Genomic DNA, 13,944 nt, shown 5'->3' with positions numbered 1-13,944 from the left:
AAGACCTTATTCCTCTCATTCTAGATAATAAGCTCTTCAAGAACAGAGCCCCTTACTTATGCACTTCACTTAGCAAATACTGAAGTTATTTGACAAATAGCACATGCCCAATGTATGTATTTTTATGTATTAAATTTTGACTCTTGAACTTGAATATTTGTTTTGTTCTAATATATCTTATTACAAAAATTATTCTCAGTCCAAAAAAGTCAGAAAAGAAAATGACTTCAATTGTGGTTTCTCTTTAATGTTTATTAAAATAGTACTAGCATTCTTAATAATAGGTGTGTTTCTGTTTCTCTTTTTCTTACTGAACACTGTTTTCCAAACTATGTCTCTTGAAAAACTATTCTGGAAGATGTTAATGAGTTGTTTGTTGAATAAATTTTGGAAAAATTACATCTAAATACAGTTAAGCTAACGATGGCACTTACAGGTCTTTTCAGTCTTAAACATCCTTTTATTAAGTGTGACTATCAGGGAGGAAATACAGTATATGGCATTTTGCATATGTATTCATTCTCTCATTCTTTCAACAAGTATTATTGCCTGTCTACTATGTATTGGGCACAACATTATGCATTGGGGATATATTATGAATAAGATAGACAAAGGCCTCCTGACATTACAGAGCTAACAGTCTAGTTGGCCATGGAATCCCCTCCATCCTCAGACCATAGTTTGGAGTATGCTGTTATGGGTCTAACTCAAAAAGAATGTTTGGTTTCAGTAGTGAGTTTTAGCTTATTTCATTCTCAGACATTCTTAAGGATAATTTGACAAGTATTTCTTGCTGCCTATTTTTCTCCTTAAATATACTTTCTTTATATCATTTATACAAGTCCTTAAAATAAGAGAGCTTATCATTTTTAGACATTTTGTTAGTTTGTTAGCCCTTTGTTGGTTTAAAACATTTGATGTTGTAAATAGCCTAAAAGAAGAGTCTATGTGAATGCTATTTAGCTGAGACCTTTAAATTTAATATCTTGTAGTAGAGATTTTTAAAAAGGTTTTCACAATTAATTAGAGGACTTTAAAGTAAACTCTGCAAAATACAGAAGATGCCAAAAATACATACACATTTTAAGAAAGGAAAAAGCTATATTAAAATTGTAATACTCAAGTCATCTTTGTTTGAGTTCTGCAATTACAAGAGATATAAAATACAACATACACAAGATAACAGATATTATCAATATACATTGAGCATTACAATTTTAATATAGTTTAATATAGTTTTTTCTTTTCTTAAAATGTAGATACAGTTTTTGGGCACCATCTTACATATTCATCAGAAAGTTGTTGTGTAGATGTAATGAAATTACTGAGCTGAGGTATCTTGAGATTGTTCATCTTAATGATAAAACCAAAGAAATCTATTCCTGTTAAGCTAAGAAAAATGTAAAGAGAAGGGTGAAAGATGCCTTTCCATTTATCTTTAGATTCAAGCTTCCTGTTTAGTTAGATAGTCTTACCATTGCATTCTTTACATTTAAATATTGCATTTCTATCTCCACCTGGGGAGCAGGGAGACCTGTGCTTTAAATACTGCTGCATAAATGGTTCATGTGTTTTAAATTTCTACTGTGAATTCAATTCTAAATATAAAATACTTTAGGAATTAAGCACTTCTAGCTATGGTTGCATTAAAATCTCAATGAAAGGTATCTTTATCTATCTATAAATGAAGTCTGTCTAATTCCAGGTTGTTGCTCATTTTACTAACATCTCTGCAGCAAAAATGCCACTACTCTAAAACATCTTGGATGAGTAGATCATATTTTAAAATCTTTCTGTTGGCATTAGTGAGCTATGTATTAAGTTTACCTAGAAATCTGGGTAGTTAATACGTATAGTAAAGACACTTTTTATTTCTCATATTGAAAGTAATGAAAAAGAAATTTATTTGCTGACTTTTTTCTAAAACTAGACTATTCTGTGTCATAGAATATATTGAGAAATATTCATTAGTTTATGGCACATTTTTGTAAATTGGGAAGTTGACTTGGTTTGTTTTTTTAGAAGGGCTAAAATTATCCATTAATACTATACGTAGTACAAATGAAAAAAACACGTCTCATACTATTTCAAAAGAAATTGACATAAATAATTTGTATATTTTTCATTACATTTTCTTTCAAAATGTTTTGTCTTTAAAAAGCCATAGTTAGTTAATGAGAACTGAAATATTTGATCATGAGTCCATACATGAAGTTTATAACTCTGCTCTCAGAAATTAAATTCATTATTTATACATTATAATAATGATGAAAATATTATCATCTAAGAATAATTTTTGGCAGTTGCTTATATCCTACAAGGTATTAAATTCAAAGGTTCCTACTAAATAACATCCACATAGACTCTTCTTTTAGGCCATTTAATACAATATCAAAGGTTTTAAACTAACAAGATTTCCAAAATGACTAAAAATGATAAGCTCACATATCTTAAGGACTTGTAAAAATGACATAAATAACTTGTATTTAAGGAGAAAAATAGTTGGCAAGAAACATTGCCAAATTATTCTCAGGAAGGTCTGAGAATGAAATAAGCTAAAACTCGCAAACTTTTATAAAATGAAAATTCCATGTTGGAAAATTCCCACTAGGTTAGTAAATCAGCATGCTTTGTCCATATATTCTCTTTTTAATTCTTTCATCAGCTCTTTTCAAACTTTTAAATCAAGGTGTTTTTCTTTGTCAAACTGAGTTTGGTAGACATGAGTACAATTTCTTTCCCTTTGATTAGCCTATAATGGATATTTTTTTTCTATTCTTTTTCCTTTACCTCAAATTAAATAACTGCTCTGTTTTGAGTATTACAAAGTGCTTACTCTCTGCTTCTTATTTTGCAGATATTTTAGATAGTTCTTTTAAGCAAAGATTCTGGGATGACTCTCAGCACTCACTCCTGATTAGGAATGCCTGTCCTTCCAATGTTGACATCTTTGTTATGGTGTAAAAGATAAACTATTGATTTTCTGAGAGATTCTTGAGCATTTATTAACTCAGTAATAAATATGCTAAAAAAAATAAATAAATCTTATGGTGACCCATAAGATAATTAGAAGTACACTACTTCTTAAACATATTAAGTTCAATTCCTCAAATATTAAGACAATAAAATGCCTTAGAACTTATTTGCTGTTCTACCATCACATTACATTTTCTTGCCTATAAAGGATAGGAAGTTTTAAAACTTCATGATGGAATAATTTTATTATTTATTTATTTATTTATTTATTTTTATTAAATCATAGCTGTGTACATTAGTATGATCATGGGGCACCATACACTTGGTTCATAGACCGTTTGACACATTTTCATCACACTAGTTAACATAGCTTTCGTGTCATTTTCTTAGTTATTTTGCTAAGACCTTTACATTCCATATTTACTAGGATTCACATATACCCTTGTAAGATGCACCGCAGGTGTAATCCCATTAATCCCCCTCCTTCCACCTACCTCCCCCCTACCTCCCCTCCCTTTCCCCCTTCTCCCTATTCTTAGGTTGTAACTGGGTTATAGCTTTCATGTGAAGGTCTACATTAGTTTCATAATAAGGGTGAGTACATTGGGTACTTTTTCTTCCATTCTTGAGACACTTTACTAATCTTTCTTCCATTCTTGGGACACTTTACTATTCTTTCTTCCATTCTTGAGACACTTTACTAAGAAGAATATGTTCCAGCTCCATCCATGGAAACATGAAAGAGGTAAAGTCTCCATCTTTTTTTAAGGCTGCATAATATTCCATGGTGTACATATACCACAATTTATTAATCCATTCGTGGATCGATGGGCACTTGGGCTTTTTCCATGACTTAGCAGTTATGAATAGGGCTGCAATAAATATTCTGATACAAATATCTTTGTTATGATGTGATTTTTGGTCTTCTGGGTATATGCCCAGTAGAGGGATTACAGGATTGAATGGCAGATCTATTTTTAGATCTCTAAGTGTTCTCCATATCTCTTTCCAAAAGGAATGTATTAATTTGCATTCCCACCAGCAGTGCAAAAGTGTTCCCTTTTCTCCACATCCACGGCAACATCTCTGGTCTTGGGATTTTGTGATATAGGCTAGTCTCACTGGAGTTAGATAATATCTCAAAGTAGTTTTGATTTGCATTTCCCTGATTAAAGATGATGAGCATTTTTTCATATGTCTGAAGGCCATGTGCCTGTCTTCTTCAGACAAGTTTCTCTTCAAGTCCCTTGCCCAGCCTGCGATGGGATCCCTTGTTCTTTTCTTGCTAATGCGTTTGAGTTCTCTGTGGATTCTGGTTATCAAACCTTTGTTGGAGACATATATCTTTTATATATATCTTTTCCCATTCTGAGGGCTGTTTGCTTGCTTTACTTACTGTGTTCTTGGCTGTGCAGAAGCTTTTTAGTTTGATCAAGTCCCAATAATGTATTTTTGAAGCAGCTTCAATTGCCCGGAGGGTCCTTCTCATAAAAAACTCACCCAACCCAATTTCTTCAAGGGTTTTCCCTGCATTCTCTTCTAGTATTTTTATAGTTTCATGTCTTAGGTTTAAATCCTTAATCCAGTGAACACTCCAACCCCAAATCTGGTAGAAGAAAAGAAATAACCAAAATCAGAGCAGAACTAAATGAAATTGAAAACAAAAGAATAGTACAACAATCAATAAATCAAAAAGCTGGTTTTTTGAAAAGGTCAACAAAATAGATAAACCTTTGGCCAACCTAATCAGGAAAAAAAGAGTAAAATCTCTAATCTCATCAATCAGAAATAACAAAGATGAAATAACAACAGACTCCTCAGAAATCCAAAAAATCCTCAATGAATATTACAAGAAACTTTATTCTCAGAAATACGAAAATCTGAAGGAAATTGACCGTTACTTGGAAGCACGTCACCTTCCAAGACTTAACCAAAATCAAGTGCAAATGTTGAACAGGCCCATATCAAGTTTGGAAATAACCATCAACCATACAAAATCTCGCCAAAAAGAAAAGCCCGGGACCAGATGGTTTTACGTCAGAATTCTACCAAACCTTTAAAGAGGAATTAGTACCTATATTACTCAACCTGTTCCAAAAGGTAGAAAAAGAAGGAAGACTACCCAACATGTTCTATGAAGCAAACATCACCCTGATCCCCAAACCAGGAAAAGACCCAACAAGAAAAGAAAATTATAGACCAATATCACTAATGAATATAGATGCAAAAATATTCAACAAGATCCTAACAAACAGAATCCAGCAACACATCAAACAAATCATACATCATGAACAAGTTGGTTTTATCCCAGGGTCTCAAGGCTGGTTCAATATACGTAAATCTATAAATGTAATTCAGCACATAAACAAATTAAAAAACAAAGACCATATGATTCTCTCAATTGATGCAGAAAAATCTTTTGATAACATCCAACATCGCTTCATGATCAGAACACTTAAGAAAATTGGTATAGAAGGGACATTTCTTAAACTGATAGAGGCCATCTACAGCAAACCCACAGCCAATATCATATTGAATGGAGTTAAATTGGAATCATTTCCACTCAGATCAGGAACCAGACAAGGCTGCCCATTGTCTCCATTGCTCTTCAACATTGTAATGGAAGTTTTAGCCACCGCAATTAGGGAAGAAAAGGTGATCAAGGGTATCCACATAGAGTCAGAAGAGATCAAACTTTCACTCTTCGCAGATGATATGATTGTATATCTGGAAGATACTAGGGACTCTACTACAAAACTCTTAGAAGTGATCAAGGAATACAGCAGCGTCTCAGGTTACAAAATCAACATTCATAAATTGGTAACCTTTATATATACCAACAACAGTCAAGTTGAAAAAACAATTAAGGATTCTATCCCATTCACAGTAGTGCCAAAGAAGATGAAATACTTGGGAGTTTATCTAACAAAGGATGTGAAAGATGTTTATAAAGAGAACTATGAAACTCTAAGAAAAGAGATAGCTGAGAATGTTAACAAATGGAAAAATATACCATGCTCATGGTTGGAAAGAATCAACATTGTTAAAATGTCCATACTACCCAAAGCAATATATAATTTCAACGCAATCCCCATTAAAGCTCCACTGTCATACTTTAAAGATCTTGAAAAAATAATACTTCATTTTATATGGAATCAGAAAAAACCTCGAATAGCTAAGATATTACTCAAAAATAAAAACAAAGCAGGAGGAATCACGCTACCAGACCTGAGACTATACTACAAATCGATAGTGATCAAAACAGCATGGTACTGGCACAAAAACAGAGAAGCAGATGTCTGGAACAGAATAGAGAACCAAGAGATGAATCCAGCTAATTACCGTTATTTAATCTTTGACAAGCCAATTAAAAACATTCAATGGGGAAAAGATTCCCTATTTAACAAATGGTGCTGGGTGAACTGGCTGGCAACCTGTAGAAGACTGAAACTGGACCCACACCTCTCACCATTAACCAAGAGGGAATAATTTTATACCTACTCAGAGACGAAGTAAAAGTGTTTTGTTTCTCTTTTCCCACATGAAAAAATGAATGTATTGATAGTCACTTATTAGACAAGAAATATTTGGTCTAATTTGCTATTTCTCCTGTTTCCAACCTAAGTGAAAAGACTTATTTATGTACTTCCGGAGAGATCCTTGGTGAACTTCTGGCAGTCTAGGGTCAAATTTCCAACTTGTAATGAAGTATCCCTTTATCCTGATTTGTGCTTAATGCATTGCACTGGGAGCTGTTTAACAGAACAGGCTGATCTTGAACAAGTCTGATGTCTGAGGCCCATTCTTAGCCACATATCTTCATATCTAAAAAATCTCTCACTATGTTCATTTTTAAATAATTTACCTAAGGCAGAATCCTCTGTGGCTTGGATAAATATCCTATTGAGCAGTCATAATTCATACATATGTATAAATAAAAAAGTTTTGCAAATTGAATAATGTATTACTGTACATATTCTCCATCGGCAAGATTATCATTACTATAGAGTTGTTCATGAGCTGTTTTGTTTTGAAAATAACTCAACTGTCTAGCTGTGTTGAACTCTGTTCAGTTTCTTCAGTGTTCTTTTTATGCTCTAACTCACCTCCACGTCTCTGTATATGTTGTTTCTTCTGTCTAAAGTAACATTCACCAGCTTTTTAACTTGAACTCTGCCTGTCAGCACTCACTGTGGTATTCATGGTCTGGGAAGATAACTTTTCCATGTTTCCATCCGGCTCCCTGCCAGTAATCCCCCACCCCACCCCTCACACACACATACACACATGCAAACATGAAACTTCTCTGTGCATTACTTGCCTCTTGTGTACACATCCATCACAAAACTTATCACATTCTATTTGTGTCTATTGTCTCATTCCCTACCCCCTACTACAAGGTGAATTCCTTTCAAGTATACTGCATATTCCATCATTGTATATCTATCTATATTTTTCAAAATGCCTAATATATAAAAGTATTTCATGTAATGTTTTACATAATGAGCAAATATTTAGGCAATAAAGAAATCGGTGTGGATTGCAGTGGGTGGAACAGGCTGCCTACGACAGCTGGGGGTTACAGTAGATTTTGGAAGATGAGTAGTGATGGATGGATCAGCACTTCAGGAGGAGGAGAGGCGTGTGAACAAAGGCAGATGGAAGGATGGGAGAAGAAAGGTAAATGGCATTCACAGAATGACAGGTAGGGTGTGGTCAAAGACTGAACAGATCAAGTGCATCCTAAGAAGCCTAACAGCTAGGTTGAAAATTTAGGCTTAAATCAATAGGCAATAGAGATTTACAATTTGAAGATTTGAATTATCTGGCAGTGAAATGAATTGGTTAGAAGAACATCTAGAATTATGAGTGATTGTAAGACTACACGAAAAAGGGGGAAATGAAAGCGTTGTTAGAGGGGAAAAGTTAAGTGTAATTTGTTAGTGTTCTTATTTGGAAAATAATATTAAGTATGTAATATTCAGTGTCTCAAGACTTTGCAAATGTATATTACAACAGACCCATTTTCTCTGACACTGAGTGACACATTTTTAATTTTTGCTTATTGAGACTGCCACCAATTCTTCTGTAGCTGCCCAGATGTTCAAGGAATGACTTGTTTGTATTTACCACTGTATCTCCATATGGTTTTTAAGAATTTTTGCCTGTTCTACATCTTTGATAAGATAATAAAGAATAATAGGCAGATATGTATATTCTTTAACATCATGTTCAGTTAATTGAAAAGTACTCCCTGCAATGAAGTACAGGTGGGGCATGGTGGCCCTCTTCTGTAATGCTAGCACTCTGGGAGGCCCAGGCAGGTGGATTGCTTGGGCTCAAGAGTTCAAGATCAGCCTGAGCAAGAGTTAGACCCTCCTCTACTGAAAATAGAAAAAACTAGCCAGGTGTTGGGGTGTCACCTATAGTCCCAGCTACTTGGGAGGCTGAGGCAGGAGGATGGCTTGAACCCAGGAGTCTGAGGTGGCTGTGAGCTAGGATGACACCTTGGCCACAGCATTCTAACCTGGACAACACAGTGAGACTCTGTCTCAAAAAGAAGAAAAAAGAATGAAATATAGTACAGTTGAGTGTATATTTAAAAGTGGTAAAAAAGCATCTTTAAAGTAATTGATAATGATCTAAAATATAATTATAAACTAGTTATTTTTAGAGTTTATGTAGTTATTAATACTTTATATTTTTATTGAGCAAATCCCATTTGGGAATTAAATAACTTTTTTCTATTTTAAAATGTATTCAAAGATTTATAAAATGTCTAAATATTTTTTAATATGTACACATGCACATACATACTGTACACTTAAAAATAAGCATACATGTTACTTGAATGAAACATTATGACTAAATCAAGTAGAATTAATTCATAAGCAGGAAAATACCTAGTATTTTAGCCTTGTCTTCTTAACCATCCATTCCCTTGGGAAAGCAAATTTTGTTCAGACGCAAAAGAAAAATGTACTATTAAAATGCAATTCAGAAATGATAAAAACTAAGAGCAGCAGCCAGCTCACAGAACCTCCTTTGTATTCTCAGGGACATCTGGGCCGCATTAATTTTTTTGCCTGTGATGTCCATCCCTTGTGCAAATTAGCATTGGAAGGACCATAATCTGTCTTATATGAGTGCTCTTTTTCCCAGAGCATATTCAGTAATGCATGCTTCTATAACTTTGTATAATTCAAAGCTCTGTATACTGTTTATTTGTTTTTATTTTAAATAGTATTAGGAAACATTTTTATAGGAAAAATATTAAGAAGGGATTTATTAATAAATATTAAAAGTTGCAAAGAGGTATGAAAATTAATGAAATAACACTAATTGCTTCTAAGCTTATTAAGTAGAAAAAAATAAATTTTCAGTTCAATTTAGATTTAAAAGAAAATCCTCCATATCTTAACTAAATAAGATAGTATGTGTGAAATTTTTGACATAATGGTAATGGCTCAATAAACGTATGTTGAGCTTCAACTTTATTTATTTTTAATTCTGAATTTCAGAATATTTTTCTCAGCAGAATATTTTATCTTACTATATAATTTTTTGTTTCCAAGGGCTTTCACTTTTCTCTAAATTTTCCTTTTATTTTATTTTTCTCTTTTATTTCCTTTTATTTAGAAAAAGTATGTACTTCTTATTTCATTACTACCATGTCTCCTTTGGTTATATTTATTAAACATTTCTGAGTTTACTTCTAATTCCTGCATTAAGATGTCTGTTTTCTCCAGGTTATCTTCTGTGTTTGGAGTGTCTTCCTTCCGTGTTGGTTGCTTTTCCCATTGGTAATCTTTTCTTAAATTCATTTAAAAAAGAAAATTTAAAATTAGATTAGAAACAGTATTTGAGACTTGAGAGTGGCTTTTTGACTCATAAATTTTATTATACTGTGATATGGCCTTTTAGTCAAATACATCCCCAAATGTTGGTATTTGAACTTGTTTCTCCTGGAACTCTCAAGTATCTTTAAGAAGATTCAATCAGTCTTCTGAACAGTATCAATACAACTGCCAATTCACTTAAGAGATGAGCAAGGAAAGAGTTCAGTGACTAGACTTGGGAATAAAATCCATATAATCCATTTGATACCTCACTTTGGCCAATCTCTGTCCTGCTTTCCTGAGGTCAGAGATTTTTGGTATAAATTTTTCCTGAGGATAGGCTCTTCTTATGGACTGGGGCAAGGACCTGGGATATAATTACTCCTTCTATACACTTTTAATCTGTTTTCAGTTTTACTCCTCACTCTCACCTTCTGTAGTTAGTGCATCTGTACTTTCTGAACTTTTCCAGGATTCTGCAGGACAAATTGCCTCATTTCTCTTTGGAAGCTCACTCTTCTGGTACTTAGATTTCAGTTTTCTTAACTCTTCTATGTTAGTTGCAAATTTTCTCTTTGCTTTTCACTTGCTGAAAATTAGTTGGTATTTTCAATTGTTGTTTACCTTCTTCTGTCCTTTTTCTTCTGTAGGTTTTATAACATTTTTATTCCTATACTCTTATTTCAGGGGCTTTTGGTGAAGGATTTGACCAATTCACCAGTTCCCACAATCTTAGATGGTCTGTGAGAGTTAATGTGGGTTTTTTAAAAAAAATGTGGCCTTGTCATCTATGTTGATCATAATAATACTTAAAGTAGTAATGATGATGATGAGAAAGACTGTCCTAACAACAATTACTTCTACTTTTACTTCTACATCTTGCACCAACATTATTAGATACTTGTTCTTTGCAGCCTCCCATGTTAAATACTTTATATATGTTAAATGTTTATTGATTGTAACATGCCTCTTTGGAAGCAAAGTCTCATAAAAGTAACTTGCATAAGAGAGCACAGGTAGCAAAGGCAAAGCAAAGATGTGAAAATAGGTGTGGCTAACTCAAACTCCCCATTATCCATAACCTCTACCAACGGTGCCTCCATTCTGATGTCGGCGACTTTAAGATTGGAAGATAATCTATTTCAAAGAGAATTTATTTTACTGGCTTTCTTTTTTATTTTGGGATACTATTTTAAAATAAAGGGCATTTTTACTTGCATAATTATTTGGCATCACTAACGCTTTAATTTATTATTTAAATTTGCCCATATTTACAAAATATTTGAGACTCACAAAAATTCTGTAAAGAAATTTTAGTATCTCCATTTGTAGGATAGAATAAAAAGTCAAAGAAGTTAGTAACTTGGATAGTCAGTAGCAGGTGGCAATGTAATCTAGGTATTCTGATTCCAATTCATGTATCATTTCCTCTATACTAGATCACTTCTCCAAATCCTTACTTTTTTAATCAAATATCTCTAGAAATGGAATTAATAATATCTCCTAAATATTCTTTCAGGTTTTTGCCATTTTCCTCCTACAATAAAAATGAAAAGTATATCCCATCAATAAATTCGTCAAGCAAGTATGGTCCTGATTCTTACGGAAAACAACATTTCCGAACTCAAAATCCTAAAAAATGGATCTGTGACAAGGTAACAAAACATTAAAAAATGGCATCCCTTTTAAACAGCTAAAAATACACATTAATTACAAGTATAAATATTCATAATGCAATTAGACCCTTGGTTACAAAGTGATTCATAACTGTTTTATGTAAAATTGTACTGCTGACCTATGTCAATAAGAGATTTGTTTTATTTTTTTTTCAGTGTTTTTTTTTTATGTTTTATGAGGTAAGTATCAATGGCATGGATTCCTGGCTTTGGCATTTGACTAGGGTCAGAGACTGACTATGAGGTCACAGAATGGAGTTAAGCCAACTCTTAGGCACGGAGATTGGTACTTGCTTGCTTTCCCACAGTGTCTGCGACTATATATATAGATAAATAAATAGGTAGAGATGTATTTGATGTATATATATAACATAACGCAAAACATTTAACATGCATGTATGTGTCATGAGTCTTGTGCACAGGCCTAACAGATACATAATATGTATATTGTAGGTGGGACATGTGTGGTGGCACATGTATGATGTCACAGTCTGTGCTGAGGCTGCCATAACAAAGTCCCATAGGTGGGTTGACTTCGACAGACATTCATAATCTCACAATTATGGTGGCTGAAAGTCTGAGGTAACACTGTCAGTGTAGTTAGTTTCCAGTGAGGCCTCTCTTCCTGGCTTGTAGGCAGCAACAATTTTTCTGTGTGCCTGTATGACCTCTTCTTTGTGGGCAGAGGGAAAGCAGGTTCTCTTGTATCTCTCCTTGTAAAGTCTCTAATCCTATCAGACCAGCACCCTATTTAAATGACCTTTTTTAAACCTTACCCACCTTAAAGACTCTATACAGTTCATTGGGGGTTAGGGTTTCAGCATATGAATTTTGTGGAGACATAGTGCAGTCCATAGCATTCTATTCCTGGACCCCAAAACTCATGCCCTCTCAAATGCGAAATATATACTTTCCATTTCAACAGCTCCAGAAGCCTTGGCTCATTTCAGTATCCACTCTAATGTTTAAAGTCCAAAGGCTTATCTAAATCATAGTAACATGAGGAGGATACCAGCTATCACCACTCCTGTTCAATATAATAATGGAAATCCTGGCCAGAAGAATTAGGCGAGAGAAAGAAATAAAAGGCATCCAAACGGAAAAGACAGTAGTAAAATTGTCTCCGTTTGCAGAAGGCACGACCTTATGTATATTACTAAAACACCCTAACAACTCTAGCAAAAAGTGAATAAACAAATTCAATAAAGTTACAGAATATAAAAATGAATAGTGTTTCTGTGCACTAACTACAAATGATCCCCAAAAGAAATCAAGACAACAATCTTATTTATTATAGCATCAATAAACAAATAAATAAAATACTTAGGAATAAATTTAACTCAGTGAAAAATATGTACACTGAAAACTATAAAATATTGATGAAAGAAATTTAAAAAGACACAAATAAATGGATACATATCCTGTGTTCACAGATTGGAGGAAAAAGTATTTTTAAAATGACCATAGTATCCAAAGCAATATAAAGATTCAATGCAATCCCTATCAAAATCTCTATGTCATTTTTCAAAGAAATAGAAAAAATGATGCTCAAACTCTATGGAACCACAAAAGACCCCAAATAACCAAAGCTATCTTAAACCAAAAAGAACAAAGCTGCAAGTGCCATAGTAATCAAAACAGTACGGTATTGGCATAAAAATAGAAACATCAACCAGTTGAACAGAGTAGAGAGCCCAGAAATAAATCTACATATTTATGCTCAATTGATCTCTGGCCAAATATACACAATGGGAAAAGGATGGTCTCTTCAATAAATGGTGTTGGAAAAATTATACATCTACATGTAAAAGGATGAGATTGGATTTTTATCTCATACTATTACAAAAATTATGCCAAAACAGATTAAAGACTTAAATGTGAAACATGAAACTGTAAAATTACTAGAAGAAAACATGGAAAAACCTTCTTGACATTGTTTTACCAGTGATTTTTTAGATATGTCCCAAAACATAGGCAACAAAAGTAAAAATAGATAAATAGAATTGCATGAAGCCAAAAAGCTTTTGTATAGCAAAGGAAACAATCACCAAAGTTAAACAAACTATGGAATGGGACAAAATGTCTGAAAATCATACATCTATTTAGGAGTTATTATTCCAAAATTTATAAGGATACAACTCAATATAAAAAAAAAAAAACCTTTAAAAATGGTTAAAAGACCTGCATGGACAATTCTCAAAAGAAGACATGCAGATGGCCAGCAGGTATATATGCAAAGACATCCAACATCACTAATCATCAGGCATGAAAATAGAAACCACAATGAGATATCATCTCATACATGTTAGAATAACTATTACGAAAAAGAGAAAAATCACGAGTGTTGGAGAGGATGTACAGAAAAGGGAACCCTTGCATACCACTGGGAAAGTAAATTAATGCAGCCATTATGGAAAACAATGTGAAGGATGAAGATTCTTTAGAAAATTAAA

At 33.3% G+C, this 13,944-nt stretch overlaps 1 protein-coding gene across 2 annotated transcripts in view; it reads left to right on the top strand.

The window, feature by feature from the left end:
• SPATA17 (spermatogenesis associated 17) overlaps positions 1 to 13,944 on the top strand; it is a 287,476-nt gene that overhangs the window by 215,703 nt on the left and 57,829 nt on the right. For both annotated transcript variants that reach the window (XM_053606767.1, XM_053606768.1), the window contains exon 9: positions 11,335 to 11,470. In XM_053606767.1, coding sequence (XP_053462742.1) covers positions 11,335 to 11,470 — 136 coding nt within the window. The remainder of the gene's footprint in view (positions 1 to 11,334; positions 11,471 to 13,944) is intronic.

Source organism: Nycticebus coucang, chromosome 10 (assembly GCF_027406575.1).
Source record: "Nycticebus coucang isolate mNycCou1 chromosome 10, mNycCou1.pri, whole genome shotgun sequence".
Classification (NCBI taxonomy): Eukaryota; Metazoa; Chordata; class Mammalia; order Primates; family Lorisidae; genus Nycticebus; species Nycticebus coucang.
This window is presented reverse-complemented; position numbering and strand designations above follow the sequence as displayed.